Here is a 17,997-nt window from a genome sequence, read left to right as displayed (position 1 = left end):
CTAAGAACCCCATTGTACTTAGGCAGTGGGAGATCTGGGATGTGATCTATCCTGACGAGCTGTCGTATCCGGAATCTGCAAAGGTGCTGGAGGGATTTGACATTGCTGAATCGGGACACTGGATAGAGCAGCTGGACAGGAGTTGGTGGCAGTCCTTCAAGAAAGAAAACAAAGAAAAATATTCAGAGAAACAATGGAGCTAACTACCATTTCTTGTATGAAGAGAACCTAGGGAGGGGAAATGGGACTTCTTTATGGTTCATATATGTATTCTGTGCAAAAGCCCCTCCACAAAGGGCTGTTGATTTCCATTTCCAGAAGAACCACCACCACCTTCACACTTAAGGAAGTCTATTCTCTGCCAAAGGCCTCCCTAGCATCACTTTTGTGTGTGTGAGTGGTTTTTTTTTTTTTTTGAGACAGAGTTTCGCTTTTTTTTTTTTTTTTTTGTGAGACAGAGTCTCACTCTGTCACCCAGGCTGGAGTGCAGTGGCCGGATCTTAGCTCACTGCAAGCTCCGTCTCCCGGGTTTACGCCATTCTCCTGCCTCAGCCTCCCGAGTAGCTGGGACTACAGGCGCCCGCCACCTCGCCCAGCTAGTTTTTTTGGTATTATTTTTAGTAGAGACGGGGTTTCACCGTGTTAGCCAGGATGGTCTCGATCTCCTGACCTCGTGATCTGCCCGTCTCGGCCTCCCAAAGTGCTGGGATTAAGTGCTGGGATTACAGGCTTGAGCCACCCCGCCCGGCCTGAGAGTTTTGCTCTTTTTGCCCAGGCTGGAGTGCAATGGCGCGATCTCGGCTCACCGCAACCTCCGCCTCCCGGGTTCAAGCGATTCTCCTGCCTCAGCCTCCCGAGTAGCTGGGATTACAGGCATGTGCCACCACCCCGGCTAATTTTGTATTTTTAGTAGAGATGGGGTTTCTCCATGTTGGTCAGGCTGGTCTTGAACTCCCGACCTCAGGTGATCCACCTGCCTTGGCCTCCCAAAGTGCTGGGATTACAAGCGTGAGCCACTGCGCCCGGCCTGGTTTTTTTTTTTTTTTTTTTTTTTTTTGGAGACAGGGTCTCGTTCTGTCACCCAGGCTGGAGTGCAGTGGCCCAATCTCAGCTCACTGCAGCCTTGACCTCCCAGACTCAAGAAATCCTCCTGCCTCAGCCTCCTGAGTAGCTGGGACCACAGGTGCATGCCACTGTACCCAGCTAATTTTTGTATTTTTAGTAGAGACGGGGGTTCCCTGTGTTGCCCAGGCTAGTCTCAAACTCCTGGGCTCAAGCAATCCACCTGCCTCGGCCTCCCAAAGTGCTAGAATTATAGGCGTGAGCCACTGTGCCTGGCTCCTAGCATCACTCATAACAGCTGAGAGTCCTGCTCCTTGGAGTAGTCCAATGATGCCAAACTAGAGACACTGCTTGACCCAAGTGGCCAGTCCCAGGCCTGAGGCTCTTGGGAAGGCCAAGAATCAAAAGGATCCCTGCTGGGAATGGGAGATACTTGTTGGACACATCTACTAGTATCCTGAGAGTGAGGACTCAGAAAAGCCGTTCAGAGGAGTCCCCACCAAATTCCAACTGGTTCAGCAGAGAGGCTGGTAAGTAGAAGGTAACAGCTGGGATCAAAGTTGACAAATCTATTATTCCCGCTATTACTTCAAGCCAGGACAATCAGGTTTAGCCCCTCTTATACTCACCATCCACAACCCCCACTTCCTGCTTCTGAAATTTTAGGCCAGGAAACCAAAAAAAGATGATGCTTTTAAAAGAACAACCACCACAATAACTTGGGCAAGCTGGGTTTAGTACTACTCAGTGCAAACCTGCCTGCTGATTGATGCCAAATAGACTCAATGGGAGTACCACCTCCTTATGTATTAGCAGGCTATGTGCTGGGGAATCCCACCCCAAAAAGGGCCCCACGCCACAGCACAGAGACATCCAGAATGGCAGGAACACTGGGGTTCAAGGGAACTAAGAATATTTTGTTTTCTTTTTTTTTTTTTTTTTTTGAGACGGAGTCTCACTCTGTAGCCCAGGCTGGAGTGCAGTGGCACGATCTCAGCTCACTGCAAGCTCCGCCTCCCGGGTTCACGCCATTCTCCGGCCTCAGCCTCCCAAGTAGCTGGGACTACAGGCGCCCGACACCTCGCCCGGCTAGTTTTTTGTATTTCTTAGTAGAGACGGGGTTTCACCGTGTTAGCCAGGATGGTCTCGATCTCCTGACCTCGTGATCCACCCGTCTCGGCCTCCCAAAGTGCTGGGATTACAGGCTTGAGCCACCGCGCCCGGCCAGAATATTTTGTTTTCAATAAACAAAGGGGCTATGGAAGGTAAACAAGATTCTCTGAGAAAGAATCTGAGTTGTAAAACCTGTCAAAGAATTCTCAGCCATTGTCATATCAAAAGACATTCTGTAGACAATTCTGTAGACACAACTGATTGGAAAATAAAATATCTACTATTATTGGGGTTTAAGTTCAAACAGGTTTTTTGTTTATTTGTTTGTTTAAGACGGCATCTTGCCCTTGTCGCCCAGGCTGGAGTGCAGTGGCGTGATTTCGGCTCACTGCAAGCTCCAACTCCTAGGTTCAAGCGATTCTCCTGCCTTAGCCTCCCGAGTAGCTGGGATTACAGGTGCCCACCAACATGCCCAGCTAATATTTGTATTTTTAGTAGAGACGGGGTTTCACCATGTTGGCTAGGTTGGTCTCGAACTCCTGACCTCGGGTGATCCACCTGCCTCAGCCTCCCAAAGTGCTGGGATTACAGGTGTGAGCCACCATGCCCGGCCCAGATAGTTTTAAAATTTTGTTTGAAGGCATGAAAACAAAACAAATGAAAGCTTGCACACTGCATCCCAAAGCTTTTTCATGATCCCTGACAACAGACTTTCTGGGGGGAAAAAAAAAAAAAGAAATCAAAATATATTATTTTATTGTTACTGAGCAAGTAAGCTCATCTTAAAAACATACTCAGGCTAGGTGCAGTGGCACATGCCTGTAATCCTAGTACTTTGGGAGACCAAGGAGGAAAGATCACTTGAGGCCAGGAACTCGAGGCTACAGTGAGCCAAGATTGCACTGCTGCACTCCAGCCTGGGTAACAGAGCATGACCCTGTCTCTAAAAAAAATAATAGTAATAATGATAACTTATTTAGTCTTTAAAACTATACTTTGAGGCAAACACCACCATCCCCATTTCACATATAAAGAAACTGAGGCCCACTGAGCTTAGAGAACTTGCTGTGGCATGGAGCCAATAAAGTCGGCCTGCCTTGAACACCTGCCCTAAGGAAGAATTATCGGTGGCTCTACCATAGCTGAGGAACCTCTCAGCAGGGTTCTCCAGGAGGGTCTCTAGAGTGCCTACACGTCTGCCCATCTAACAAGGAGGTTGTCCAGGACACAGCACTCTGGTTCATGACCAGCCTCTCCTAGTCCTCTGCCTGGCACTCCCACCCCTTCAAAACTAAGTCTTGTATTTTGAAGCCCTACTGCTCTCCTCCAGCCACATGGTTGGTCCTCTCAATTAAAAGAAAAGAAAAAGAACTCATATGTGAATTTTTCCTTGAATATATTTAACTCAAGCGGTTTTAAGAAATAATTTTGGGTTCAAATGCCTCTTTGAATTTGTCCTGTCCTGCACTGGTATTTATATATTCTTTAGTAAATTAAACTATGGCAAACAGAAAGCTTTGGGGGGTTGGCTGTAATATTGGTAAACTCAACATGATGTTTCAGAGATAAAAGTAATTTATATATCTAATAATTTATTCCCAAAGATAACACTGTGCTGAAAGAGATCAGGATAATATACAACATACAATTATCTGATTGTTTGCCTACTTAAATTTTAATGACCACATATACTTGCCTATTTAATCATATTACTTGTAGCCTTTAGGTTTACAAATAGCAATTTGAAACCTGTTAATTTTCTGATATTCTCTGGTGTTTATCTGACCATTTACTGTTTGCCCACAAGCGCAGAAAACGATTAAAACTCTCACATTTAAAGCATGCTAACAGAAGCAGTTAAAAATAGAAAGAATCCAGGATAAGACCCAACTGGGGTTAAAAGAGTAAGGGTAAAGTCAAACATTAATCATCAGTAACTTTCTTCCAGTCCTCATGGGCACAAACCTAGTCTGTAGCCATGCACTATTTTTCATTTGTCTCAACAAAGACCATGTTAGGGGTAAGAAATCTCTTCCAGGTATAAACACCCAAACACCCACGTCTTTCTGCCACACCAAAGGTTTTTCTGTCCCCTGAAGACAGAATCAGATCAGGAATCACATCTGTTTCACATTCCAAGTCTCATTTTCTTAACAGTATAAGTAAAAATAGAATAAACTAGGGAGTCTAGTTGACTTATATATAATCCTTCAAAAAGAAAAAAATAAGCACAAGGGCAATAGTAAAAGGCGGCCCAGTGCGGTGGCTCACGCCTGTAATCCCAGCACTTTGGGAGGCTGAGGTGGGAGGATTGCTTGAGCCCATGAGTTCAAGATTGGCCTGGGCAACATAGGGAGACCTTACCTCTACAAAAATTAAAATTAAAAAAATTAGCCAGGCATGGTGGTGCACACCTGTGGTCCCAGCTACTCAGGAGGCTGAAGTGGGAGGACTGCTTGAGCCCAGGAGGCTGAGGCTGCAGTGAGCTATGATTGCACCACTGCGCTCCAGCTGGGTTATGGAGTAAGACCCTGTCTACAAAAAAGATATTTAGCTAACAGTGAAGTACTGTTTTTTAATATCCCACTCCTTTCTTCAGCTTGAAACAGCTTAAGAAAAACTAAACAATAGTTTAGTTTAGTGGGAGCAGGGGTGAGAGGGCAGAAGATTCACTTTTCCTTATATTCCCTTGGGTACTATTTGACCTTTTTATCACATACATGTTATTTCAAAATTTGAAAAGAAATACATGTTATAACTAAAAAATGAGTTATGCAAGGTTACAGGATATAAGATGAATATGCAAAAAGCAATTAAATTTCTATATTCTAGCTATAAAAAATCCAAAATTCAAAAATAATTAAAATTAAGAAAGCAATTTACAATAGGATCAAAAACAAATGCTAAAAAATAAATTTAACAGAAGAAGTACAAAACTTATATTATGAAAAAATACGGGCCAGGCACAGTGGCTCATACCTATAATTCCAGCACTTTGGGAGGCGGAGACAGGTGGATGGCTTGAGCCAAAGGGTTAGAGACCAGCCTGGGCAACGTGGTGAGACCACATCTCTACTAAAAATATAAAGATTAGCCGAGCATGGTTGTGTGCGCCTATAGTCCCAGCTACACAGGAGGCTGAAGTGGAGGGCAGATTGAGCCAGGGAGGTAGAGGTTGTAGTGAGCCATGATGGCACCACTGCACACCAGACTGGATGATAGTGGGACAAAAAAAAAAGACTGAAAGACAGAAAGAAAGATAAGGAAGGAAGGAAGGAAGGAAGGAAGGAAGGAAGGAAGGAAGGAAGGAAGGAAGGAAGGAAGGACGGACAAACAAAAGAAAAAATACAAAACATTGTTCAGAGTTTTAAAAAGACCTAAATAAGCAGAAAGACAGCCTATGTCCATGGATCAGAAGACTTAATATTGTTGACATGTCAATACTCCCCAAATTGATGTACAGACTCAACTCCACACTCTTGCCAACACCAGGGTATTAAAATCTCAGTAGGCTTCTTTGCAGAAATTGACAATCTGATCCTAAAATTCATATGGAAATGCAAGAAATCCAAAATAGCCAAAACCATCTTGAAAAACAACAAAGTTGGAAGACTCACACTTTTCCATCTCAAAACTTACTACAAAACTATAGGAATCAAGACAGCAATGGCATAAGGATGGACATACAGCTCAATGGAATAGAACTGAGTCTGGAAATTAACCTTCACAGTTACAATCAACTGATTTCAACAAGGATGCCAAGACAATTCAATGGGGAAAGAATATCTTTTCAAAAAATGGTGCTAGAACTGAATAAAAAGAGTAAAGTTGGACTCCTTTCTCATGCCATACACAAAAATTCAAGGCTGGGTACAGTGGCTCACACCTGTAATCCCAGCTCTTTGGGCGGCTGAGGTGGGAGGATCACTTGAGGCCAGGAGGCAGAGGTTGCGGTGAGCCAAGATTGTGCCACTGCACTCCAGCCTGGGTGACAGAGAAAGAGTCTCTCTCCCTCTCTCTCTCTCTCTCTCTCTCTCTCTATATATATATATATATATATACACACACACACCAAACAAAAAAAAAAGAAAAAACAAAAATTAACTCAAAATGGATAGTAGACCTAATGTAAAAGCTAAAAGTTTAAGTCTCCTAGAAGAAAATATAGGCATTAAGCTCCATTGCCTTTGGTTAGGCAAACTTTTCTAAATATAACAAGCAAAAAAAAAAAAAAAAAACAAAAAAACAGGTAAGTAAGAATAGGAACTCATCAAAATCCTTCATGCTTCAAAGAATACCATCAAGAAAGTAAAAAGACAACCCACAGAATGGGAGAAAATATTTGTAAATCACATCTGACAAGGGACTTGTATCTAGAATATATAAAGAACTTTATTTATCTATTTATCTATTTTGAGATAAAATAAAAGCTGGAGTGCAGTGGCGTGATCTTGGCTCACTGCAACCTCCACCTCCTGGGCTCAAGCAATCTTCCCATCTCAGTCTTCCAAGTAGCTGGGACGACAGGCATGCACTACCACACTGGGCTAAGTTTTAAATTTTTTGTAGAGACAGTGTCTCCCTGTCTTGCCCAGGCAGGTCTTGAGCTCCTGGGCTCAAGCAATCCTCTTGCCCTGGCCTCCCTAAGTACTGGGCTTATAGGCACCATCCCCAGCCTGTGAAGAACTCATAACTCAATAAGAAGACAAACAGCTCAATTACAAAATGAGCAAAGGATGTGAAGAGACACACAGTAGCCAATAAGCAGATGAAAAGATGTTAACATCATTAGTCATTAGGGCAATGCAAATCAAAACCACAATGAAATACCACTTCATACTCACTAGGATGGCTATATTCAAAAAGATGGACAATAACAAAATCTTGGGTGCAGTTGTTTTGGGAGTCTGGCATGGGGTTAAACATGGGATTACCATGTGACCCAGCAATTTCATGCCTAGGAATATATCCAAGAGAAGTGAAAAGATATTCACATAAACAGCTGTACATGAATGTTCAAAGCAGCATTATTTATCTCATAATAGCCAAAAAGTGCAAACGACCTAAAGAATGGAGAAACAAAATGTGGTATATCCAGAGTGGAATGTTACTCAGTCATAAAAAGGAATGCAGTGCTGACACATGCTATGACACTGGTGAACTTTGAAAACATTATGCTAAGTAAAAGAAACAAGACATAAAAATATTGTATGATTCCATTTATGTGAAATGTACCAAATAGTCAAATCCATAGAAACGGAAAACAGATCAGTGGTTGGTAGGGGCCAGGAGGTAGAGGGAATAGGGAGTAACTGCTAATAGTCTGAGGTTTTCATTTTGGTGTGATGAAAACATTCTAAAATTGATTGTGGTGATTGTTGTACAACTCTGTGAATATACTAAAAACCACTGAATTGCACAGTATTTTTTCTCTTTCTTGAGACACAGTCTTGTTCTGTTGCCCAGGATGAAGTGCAGTGGTGTGTTCTCAGCTCACTGCAACCTCTGCCTCCTGGGTTCAAGCAATTCTCCTGCGTTGGCCTCCTGAGTAGCTGGAACTGGGACTGCAGGTGCTCACCACCGCTCCTAGCTAATTTATGGTTTTTTTTTTTTTTTTTTGAGACGGAGTCTCGCTCTGTCGCCCAGGCTGGGGTGCAGTGGCCAGATCTCAGCTCACTGCAAGCTCCGCCTCCCGGGTTCCCGCCATTCTCCTGCCTCAGCCTCCCGAGTAGCTGGGACCACAGGCGCCGCCACCTCGCCCGGCTAATTTTTTTTGTGTGTTTTTAGTAGAGACGGGGTTTCGCCGTGTTAGCCAGGATGGTCTCGATCTCCTGACCTCGTGATCCGCCCGTCTTGGCCTCCCAAAGTGCTGGGATTACAGGCTTGAGCCACCGCGCCCGGCCTTTTTTTTTTTTTTTTAATCAAGATGGGGTTTCGTGCCATGTTGCCCAGGCTGGACTTGAACCCTTAGGCTCAAGCAATCTACCTTCCTTGGCTTTGAATGACACATTTTAGATGGGTGAATTGCATGTTATGTGAATTATATCTCAATAAAATTGTTAGATAAAAGCAAGGAAGGAAGGGAGGGAGAGAGGGAAAAAGAAATACCCCAACATGAAGAGCCTTCTGCTGGCCAAAGGTGAGACAATACGAGCTTCAATAATTGTAACTGTAATGAATTAAAAGCCAGTAAGTGGGCCAGGCACAGTGGTTCACACCTATGCCTATAATCCTAGCACTGTGGGAGGCCGAGGCAGCTGGATCACCTGAGTTCAAGACCAGCCTGGCCAACATAGCGAAACCCCATCTCTACTAAAAATACAAAAAAATTAGCCAGGCGTGGTGGCACGTGCCTGTAATCTCAGCTACATGGGAGGGTGGGGCAGGAGAATCACTCGAACCCGGGAGTTGGAGGTTGCAGTGAGCTGAGATTGTGCCACTGCACTCTAGCCTGGGTGACAGAGCGAGACTCTGTCTCAAAAAAAAAAAAAGAAAGCAAGCCATTAAGTATGTTTAATTCCATGAATTTTATATATATTTATATAAAATATATATATACATATTTTTGAGACACAGTGTCTCTCTGTCACCCAGGCTAGAGTACAGTGGCGCGATCTCGGCTCACTGCAACCTATGACTCCTGAGTTCAAGCGATTCTTCTGCCCCTGCCTCCCAAGCAGCTGGGATTACAGGCACATGCCACCATGCCCAGCTAATTTTTTATATTTTTAGTAGAGACAAGGTTTTGCCATATTGGCCAGGCTGGTCTCCAACTCCTGACCTCAGGTGATCCAACTGCCTTGGCCTCCCAAAGTGTTGGATTACAGGCGTGAGTCACTGCACCTCGCTGAATTAATCACATATATATATATATGATAAAAAATATATATTATTTTTCTTTTTTTTTTTTTTTTTGAGACCGAGTCTTGCTCTGTTGCCCAGGCTGGAGTGCAGTGGCATGATCTCAGCTCACTGCAAGCTCTGCCTCCCGGGTTCATGCCATTCTCCTGCCTCGGCCTCCCGAGTAGCTGGGACAACAGGCGCCCGCCACCAGGTCCGGCTAATTTTTTGTATTTTTAGTAAAGACTGGGTTTCATCGTGTTAGCCAGGATAGTCTCAATCTCCTGACCTCATGATCCACCCGCCTCAGCCTCCCAAAGGGCTGGGATTACAGGCGTGAGCCACCGCGCCCGGCCATTAATTATAATTTTTTAAATGATCACCTTCAAAGGATGATAGGGAACCAATTCATTATCTTGAAAATTAGTAAATAAAGAAAAAGAATCAAGCATTTATCCTGCTTTTTCTATATGAATTTGGTAAATAATAGTTGAGGAGAAATGTCTCTAAAAAACTATTCCATCTAATAAATAAAAAGTGATAAAATCAGAGTATCATGATTTTGCAACTCCCAATGAACAGCTGCTAAGATCACAAAAAGAGACACAACCAGACATCATGTGTTTCCTATGGGCATGCCAAATACTGCCTATATAATCTTGCTAAAAGGATCAAGCCTCAGTTTTTTTGTTTGTTTTTGAGATACAGTCTCATTCTGTCGCCCAGGCTAGAGTGCAGTGGCATGAACACAGCTCAGTGTGGCTTTGACATCATGAACTCAAGCGATTACCCTGCCTCAGCCTCCTGGCTTTTTTTTTTTTTTTTGAGACACAGCCTCCCTGTTTCACCCAGGCTGGAGTGCTGTGGCGCAATCTTGGCTCATTGCAATCTCCGCCTCCTGGGTTCAGGCAATTCTCCTGCCTCAACCTTCCAAGTAGCTGGGATTACAAGTATGGGTCACTATGCCTGGCTAATTTTTATATTTTTAGTAGAGACGGGGTTTCTCCACGTTGGCCAGGCTGGTCTCAAACTCTTGACCTCAGGTGATCCACCTGCCTCGGCCTCCCAAAGTGCTGGGATTACAGGCCTGAGCCACCGCGCCTAGCCTCGGCTAATTTTTAATTTATTTTTTTGGTAAAGACAGGGTCTTACCATGTTGCCCAGGCAGGTCTTGAACTCCTGGGTTTAAGCGATCCTCCTGCCTCACCTCCCAAAGTGCTGGGATTTTAGGCATGAACTACTATTATATGTTCAGCCAAGCCTGAGTTTGAATCAGACTCCTGCTAATTTGTAAGAAATACAGAAGACAGGACAACATGCTAAACTCCAACAAGAGTATGTAATTAGTAAAATCCAGGGAAATTCTCCAGGTCAAACAGCCCAATTATTCAGTAAGTAAATTGTAAGGAAATGAAAGAAAAATCCAAGAATAAGAGATTTAAAAGATATGAATTTTTTTTTTTTTTTTTTTTTTTTTTTTTTTTTTTTTTGAGACGGAGTCTCGCTCTGTCCCCAGGGCTGGAGTGCAGTGGCGGGATCTCGGCTCACTGCAAGCTCCACCTCCCGGGTTTACGCCATTCTCCTGCCTCAGCCTCCCAAGTAGCTGGGACTACAGGCGCCCGCCACCTTGCCCGGCTAGTTTTTTGTATTTTTTAGTAGAGACGGGGTTTCACCGGGTTAGCCAGGATGGTCTCGATCTCCTGACCTCGTGATCCGCCCATCTCGGCCTCCCGATATGAAAATTTTTTTAAATGAGCAACATCAAACTATAGTGCTCAGGGATACACATTTGGGTGATAAAAGCATTCATGGAAAAATGAAAGGAAGTGATTATTATAAAGACAGTTGTAGAGATTAGTATGGGGAACACGGAAGGATTTCTGGAGCATCTGGAAAAGTTTTGGTTCCTTTGCCTGAGTGCTATTCATCTTATAATAATATTAAACCAGCCGGGCACTGTGGCTCACGCCTGTAATCCCAGCACTTTGGGAGGCCGAGACGGGTGGATCACGAGGTCAGGAGATTGAGACCATCCTGGCTAACACGGTGAAACCCCGTCTTTACTAAAAAATACAAAAAACGGCCGGACGCGGTGGCTCAAGCCTGTAATCCCAGCACTTTGGGAGGCCGAGACGGGCGGATCACGAGGTCACAAGATCAAGACCATCCTGGCTAACATGGTGAAACCTCGTCTCTACTAAAAAATACAAAAAACTAGCCGGGCGAGGTGGCGGGCGCCTGTAGTCCCAGCTACTCCGGAGGCTGAGGCAGGAGAATGGCGTGAACCCGGGAGGCGGAGCTTGCAGTGAGCTGAGATCCAGCCACTGCACTCCAGCCTGGGCGACAGAGCGAGACTCCGTCTCAAAAAAAAAAAAAAAAAAAAAAAATACAAAAAACTAGCTGGGCGAGGTGGTGGGCGCCTGTAGTCCCAGCTACTCGGGAGGCTGAGGCAGGAGAATGGCGTGAACCCGGGAGGCGGAGCTTGCAGTGAGCCGAGATCGCACCACTGCACTCCAGCCTGGGCAACAAAGTGAGACTCCATCTCAAAAATAATAATAATAATAATAATAATAATAATAATATTAAACCATGCATATGATTTTTGTGGTTTTCTATTTTATTAAAAAAAAAAGAAAGAAAAGAAATTCAGATGAAGTAGTGCTGTCATGCCGCTCCCCCTCCACAGCGAATCCAAATTGGGTGAGCCTTTGGATTCAATTACCATTTTACAGAAAATTCAGAGGACAGAGAAACATATTAAACAATGCCATGGAGATGCAATAGGTAAACTCCAGACAGAACAATATTTTAAATATATAAATTGCAAGAAAAAAAGGGAAAAAGAAATGGAGGAAGAAAACTACAAATTAAAAAAGAAGTGCTGCCGGGCCTGGTGGCTCACACCTGTAATCCCAGCACTTTGGGAGGCTGAGGCGGGTGGATCACAAGGTCAGCAGTTTGAGACCAGCCTGACCAACATGATGAAACCCCATCTCTACTAAAAATACAAAAAATTAGCTGGGCGTGGTGGCGGGCACCTGTAATCCCAGTGACTTGGGAGGCTGAGGCAGGAGAATGGCTTGAAACCGGAAGGCGGAGATTGCAGTGAGCCAAGATTGTGCCACTGCATTCTAGCCTGGACAATAAGAGCAAAACTCCGTCTCAAAAAAAAAAAAAAAAAAAAAAAGAGCTGGGTGCAGTGGCTCACGCCTGTAATCCCAGCACTTTGGGAGGCAGAGGCGGGTGGATCACGAAGTCAGGAGTTCAAGACCAGCCTGACCAACAAGGTAAAACCCTGTCTCTACTAAAAATAAAAAAATTAAGGCCGGGCGCGGTGGCTCACTCCTGTAATCCCAGCACTTCGGGAGGCCGAGATGGGCGGATCACGAGGTCAGGAGATCGAGACCATCCTGGCTAACACGGTGAAACCCCGTCTCTACTGAAAATACAAAAAAAAAATTAGCCGGGTGCGGTGGTGGGCGCCTGTAGTCCCAGCACACGGGAGGCTGAGGCAGGAGAATGGCATGAACCCGGGAGGCGGAGCTTGCAGTGAGCCAAGATTGCACCACTGCACTCCAACCTGGGCGACAGAGCAAGACTCCGTCTCAAAAAAAAAAAAAAAAAAATTAGCCAGGTGGTGTGTGCCTGTAATCCCAGCTACTCAGGAGGCTGAGGCAGGAGAATCGCTTGAACCCAGGAGGTGGCTGGTTGCAGTGAGCACCACTGCACTCCAGCCAGGGTGACAGAGGGAGACTCCATCTCAAAGAAAAAAAAAAAGAACCTGGGCATGGTGGTTCATGCCTGTAATCTCAACACTTTGGAAGGCTGAGGAGGGAAGATCACTTGAGCCCAGGAGTTTATGACCAGCCTGCGCAACATAGAAACACCTTGTCTCAACAAAAAAATTGAAAAATTAGCCAACCATGGTGGCCCATGACTGTAGTCCTAGCTACTCGGGAGGCTGAGGTGGAAGGATCACTTGAGCCTGGGAGGCCAAGGCATGACTGCACTACTATACTCCAGCCTGAGTGACAGAGACCCTGTCTCAAAACAAAACAAAACAAAAGTATATTTAAAAACAAAACACTAGGACGGGCGCGGTGGCTCAAGCCTGTAATCCCAGCACTTTGGGAGGCCGAGACGGGCGGATCACGAGGTCAGGAGATCGAGACCATCCTGGCTAACACGGTGAAACCCCGTCTCTACTAAAAAATACAAAAAACTAGCCGGGCGCGGTGGCGGGCGCCTGTAGTCCCAACTACTCGGGAGGCTGAGGCAGGAGAATGGCGTGAACCCGGGAGGCGGAGCTTGCAGTGAGCTGAGATCCGGCCACTGCACTCCAGCCTGGGCGGCAGAGCGAGACTCCGTCTCAAAAAAAAAAAAAACAAAACAAAACACTAGTATGCAATGAAGAAGTGGACAGGTATACAAACAGGGCAGGAGTGGCCATGGGCTGATGGTTGCTGGGGCTGGGTGATGGATACATAGGGTTTATTACATCATTCTGCATACCAAACAAATACACATAAAGAAGGTAATAATCCAGGAATAAGTCTAGTTTGCAAATACACTCAAGGGAGTCTTACAGTGTTGCTGGAGGGGGTCATGCAGCCAGAGCAAGGAGGGGAGCCCAATCAGTGGCATGACCCTGTATCTATAAAATAAGGACAAACCACTTACTGGGGAGATGCCCAGGGACACTGGTCACAAATCCCCAGGAAAGGACTCCTGGCTTCCTTCTTTCACAAGCATAAGTGTAATAATCTCTTCTTAGTATGCCTAATACCTCATCAGCAAATGTTTGAGTGTTCTAATATACAAAATAATATAGAGCAGGCTGGGCGCGGTGGCTCACCCCTGTAATCCCAGCACTTTGGGAGGCTGAGGCGGGTGGATCACCTAAGGTCAGGAGTTCAAGACCAGCCTGACCAACACGGTGAAACCCCGTCTCTAAAAAATACAAAAAATTAGCCAGGCGTGATGGTGGGCGCCTGTAATTCCAGCTACTCAGGAGAATTGCTTGAACCCAGGAGGCAGAGTTTGTGGTGAGCCGAGATTGCGCCACTGCACTCCAGCCTGGGCACTACAAAGCAAGACTCCATCTCAAAATAATATAGAGCAAAGGAAAGACAGTTCTTACTCTGGATGACCTGGCAATCAGATAGGTAAGATAAAATAACGACAAAGGGCATCTCAAAGGATATCACAAGGATATCTGAGGGGCCACCCGGAGTATCATTCAACACATATATCTTGAGTACCACCTTTATAGGGCCAGGAGAACACCAGAGATACCACCTTAAACACTTCCTATGCACCTACATCTTAGAGACCACTGAGAAAAGTAACATCTGTTGAGTGCTTACTCTGTGTCAGGCATTGTCTTAAATATTTTACATGAGTTAATTCTTGCATTCCTCTAAACAACCCTATAAGTTATGTACTATAATCATCCCCATTTTACTGTTGAGGAAACTGAGGCAAGAGAGGTTCAGTTCATGCCTAAGATCACAGAGCTAATAACTGGCAGGACCTGGGGTAGCACTTGGTGCTCTGGATCCAGAACCCGTACTTTTTAACCACTATGGTATATAGCAATGGTTCCCAACTGGGTATGATTTTGGCCCCCAGGGACATATGGAGATATAATGTGATTGTCACAGCTTGTTTTTTTTTTTTTTGAGACGGAGTCTCGCTCTGTCACCCAGGCTGGAGTGCAGTGGCCGGACCTCAGCTCACTGCAAGCCCCGCCTCCCAGGTTCACGCCATTCTCCTGCCTCAGCCTCCCGAGTAGCTGGGACTACAGGCGCCCGCCACCTCGCCCGGCTAGTTTTTTGTATTTCTTAATAGAGACGAGGTTTCACCGTGTTAGCCAGGATGGTCTCGATCTCCTGACCTTGTGATCCGCCTGTCTCGGCCTCCCAAAGTGCTGGGATTACAGGCTTGAGCCACCGCGCCCGGCCTGATTGTCACAGCTTTGCGGGGGCGGGTGAGTGCTCCTGGTATTTAGTGGGCAAAAGTTAGGGCTTCCTCCAATACACAGGACAGACCCCACAACAAAAAACTGTCCAGCCTAAAATGTCAATAATGCTGAGCTGAGAAACTCTGATAAACAGGGAAGACATGTCACTGAACAAGTAATTATAAACTTAACAAGCGTTACAAAAGAGGAAGTAACCAATTTCCTTAAAAAGCTGTCCAATTCGGCCGGGTGCGGTGGCTCACGCCTGTAATCCCAGCACTTTGGGAGACCAAGGCAGGCGGACCATGAGGTCAAGAGTTCAAGACCAGCCTGGCCAACATGGTGAAACCCCGTCTCTACTAAAAATACAAAAATTAGCTGGGCATGGTGGCAGGTGCCTATACCATCCGAGTACGGGAGGCTGAGGAAGGAGAAACGTTTGAACTTGGGAGGTGGAGGAGGTTGCAGTGAGCCGAGATCATGCCACTACACTCCAGCCTGGGTGACTGGGGGAGACTCCATCTCAAAACAAACAAAAAAGATCTGTCCAACTCAAAGCGTGTTTTTTTTTGTTTGTTTGTTTTTGTTTAAGATAGGGTCTCACTCTGTCACTTAGGCTGGAGTGCCGTGGCGCAATCACAGCTCACTGCAGCCTTGACCTACCAGGCCTAAAAGATCCTCCCACCTCAGCCTCCCAAGCAGCTGGGACCAAAGGCGCATACCACCACGTGTGGCTAGGTGTTTTTGTTTTGTTTTGTTTTTGTAGAGATGAGGTCTCTATTATCCAGGCTAGTCTAGAACTCCTGGGCTCAAACAATCCTTCTACCTCTACCTCCCACAAGTGCTGGGATTACAGATATGAGCCAACAAGTCTGATCAAAGTATGATTTTTTAAAGACATTTTTTGTTCATGAACTTTACAGATGAAGATTCTCTCAATTAAAAAGGGTATGTTTGCTTTTAGCCTGGCTCTAATAGGATCAGAGGTTTTGTGTGAAATCAGTCACACTCTCACTGCTGTCTGGTGTTAGGGGTTTAGTTTTTTTTGTTTTTGTTTTTGTTTTGAGATAGTCTCTGGAGTGCAGCGGTGTGACTTGGCTCACTGCAACCTCCACCTCCCAGGTTCAAGCAATTCTCCTGGCCTTAGCCTCCTGAGTAGCTGGGATTACAGGCGCCTGCCACCACGCCCAGCTAACTTTTGTATTTTTAGTAGACACGGGGTTTCACCATATTGGCCAGGCTGGTCTCAAACTCCTGACCTCGTGATCCAGCCACCTCGGCCTCCCAAAGTGCTGGGACTACAGGTGTGAGCCACAGCGCCCAGCAGGGGTTTAGTTTATAATTGTGAAATGGATGAGGCCAGACTGAGATGTAATCGGTGACCTCAGATCTGCTGGGACCAGGATTCAGTATTACAATAACCCCAAACTTCAAATTTTTAAAAAAATTATATATATATTTACATTTAAAAAAAAAAAAAAACAATGAGAAAGGATAAGGTCAAACCAAACTCAGGCACCATTATTTTACCAAGGGTTCCTCTCCCAGATGCTAATTATTCAATTTATTCTATTCTACTTAATTTATCTCTGTTCCTTATTTGTCACCACTCAGAACCTTCCCATTCATTAGTCCTAGCTTTGCAACTCCTGTGATCTCTGGTATCCCTTTGACACCAGTCTTTTTTTTTTTTTTGAAATGGAGTCTCACTCCATAGCCCAAGCTGGAGTGCAGTGGCATGATCTTGGCTCACTGCAACCTCCAATTCCGGGGCTCAAGCAATTCTCATGTCTCAGCCTCCCAAGTAGCTAGGACTACAGGTGTGTGCCACCATGCCCAGCTAATTTTTTGTATTTTAGTAGAGATGGGATTTCACCATATTGCCCATGGTGGTCTTGAACTCCTGAGCTCAGGCGATCTGCCCACCTTGGCCTCCCAAAGTGCTGGGATTACAGGCATGAGGCACCATGCCCAGCCTGACACCAGTCTCAACACCTTCCTACTGCATCCAGCTCTGGGAACTGAGCCAGAAAAACCTGAGATCGCATACTAGCTCTGCAACTCACTGGACCTCAGTTTCTTTTGCTTTTCCAAAAAGAAAAAAAAAAAAGGAGACTGTACTATCCCCTCAAAGGATAACACTTGGTTAAATGGAATAACACCTGGCTCCTTGTAGGTGTTCAGTTTTCATCATTCCAAAGTTTGAACACACAGGATCCTTTCTGAATCGATCAAGTTAAAATCCTTGACGCAGACTAACAGAGCTCAACCTAAATGCTAATACCTACCTCCTTCCTCACCCCAATCCTCTCCTCTAATAAATCAAGCTTATATAATGCCTTCCCCTTTATGATAAACAAAAGAGGGCAGCAAACAGTGGTAAAGGCTTTGTCTTCTTTGGCCCTATCCTTCAAAGTGAGGTCACTTAGGGTTGAGAGGCAACAACTCTGCTTTGCCCTCTCAACTTGATTACAATTTTAAGTCTACACAGATCTTTAACTGGAGCATTTGCACCCTCCTGCCCCCAATAAACATGGTTCTACCTTCTTCAGGTAGTTTCCATAAATGCCAGCAAACTTTCAATCTGATTACTACTACCTCTTCCAATAACAGACTGGTGGGAAATAAAGCCAAGGATTTGTAGTCGGGCCCAGGTTTGAATTCTGGCTTCAGCACTGATCAACTGAGTTAACTTTAGAGTACATAATCTAACTTTTGAGCCTCAGCCTCAGTTTCCTCACTGGCAAAATGAAGTCTTATGTATTATTTTATTTTTATATTTATTTTATTTTATTTTTTTGGAGACAGAGTCTCCCTCTGTTGCCCAGGCTGAAATGCAATGGCGCAATCGTGGCTCACTGCAACCTCCACCTCCTAGGTTCAAGTGATTCTCCTGCTTCAGCCTGCTAAGTAGCTGGGACTACAGGCACCCGCCACCACGCCTGGCTAATTTTTGTATTTTTAGTAGAGGTGAGGTTTCACCATGTTGGACACATTATTATTATTATTATTATTATTAT

At 45.0% G+C, this 17,997-nt stretch overlaps 1 protein-coding gene across 8 annotated transcripts in view; it reads right to left on the bottom strand.

Annotated features, from left to right (window-relative positions):
* SOCS7 (suppressor of cytokine signaling 7) overlaps positions 1-17,997 on the bottom strand; it is a 58,369-nt gene that overhangs the window by 10,108 nt on the left and 30,264 nt on the right. For 7 of the 8 annotated variants that reach the window (XR_013406612.1, XM_015119485.3, XM_015119483.3 and 4 more), the window contains one exon: positions 19-154. Coding sequence is in view for 6 of the 8 variants with exons in the window: in XM_015119485.3 (XP_014974971.2) it covers positions 19-154 (136 nt within the window). In the remaining 2 variants the exon portion in view is untranslated. Of the gene's footprint in view, positions 1-18; positions 155-9,824; positions 10,103-17,997 lie in introns of those variants that run through there. The other variant, XR_013406613.1, reaches the window with a different exon arrangement.

The sequence above is a fragment of the Macaca mulatta genome, chromosome 16 (genome assembly GCF_049350105.2).
Source record: "Macaca mulatta isolate MMU2019108-1 chromosome 16, T2T-MMU8v2.0, whole genome shotgun sequence".
In the NCBI taxonomy this organism is placed as follows: domain Eukaryota; kingdom Metazoa; phylum Chordata; class Mammalia; order Primates; family Cercopithecidae; genus Macaca; species Macaca mulatta.
Note: the sequence above shows the minus strand (reverse complement) of the source record. Positions and strands in the feature narration are given on the sequence as shown.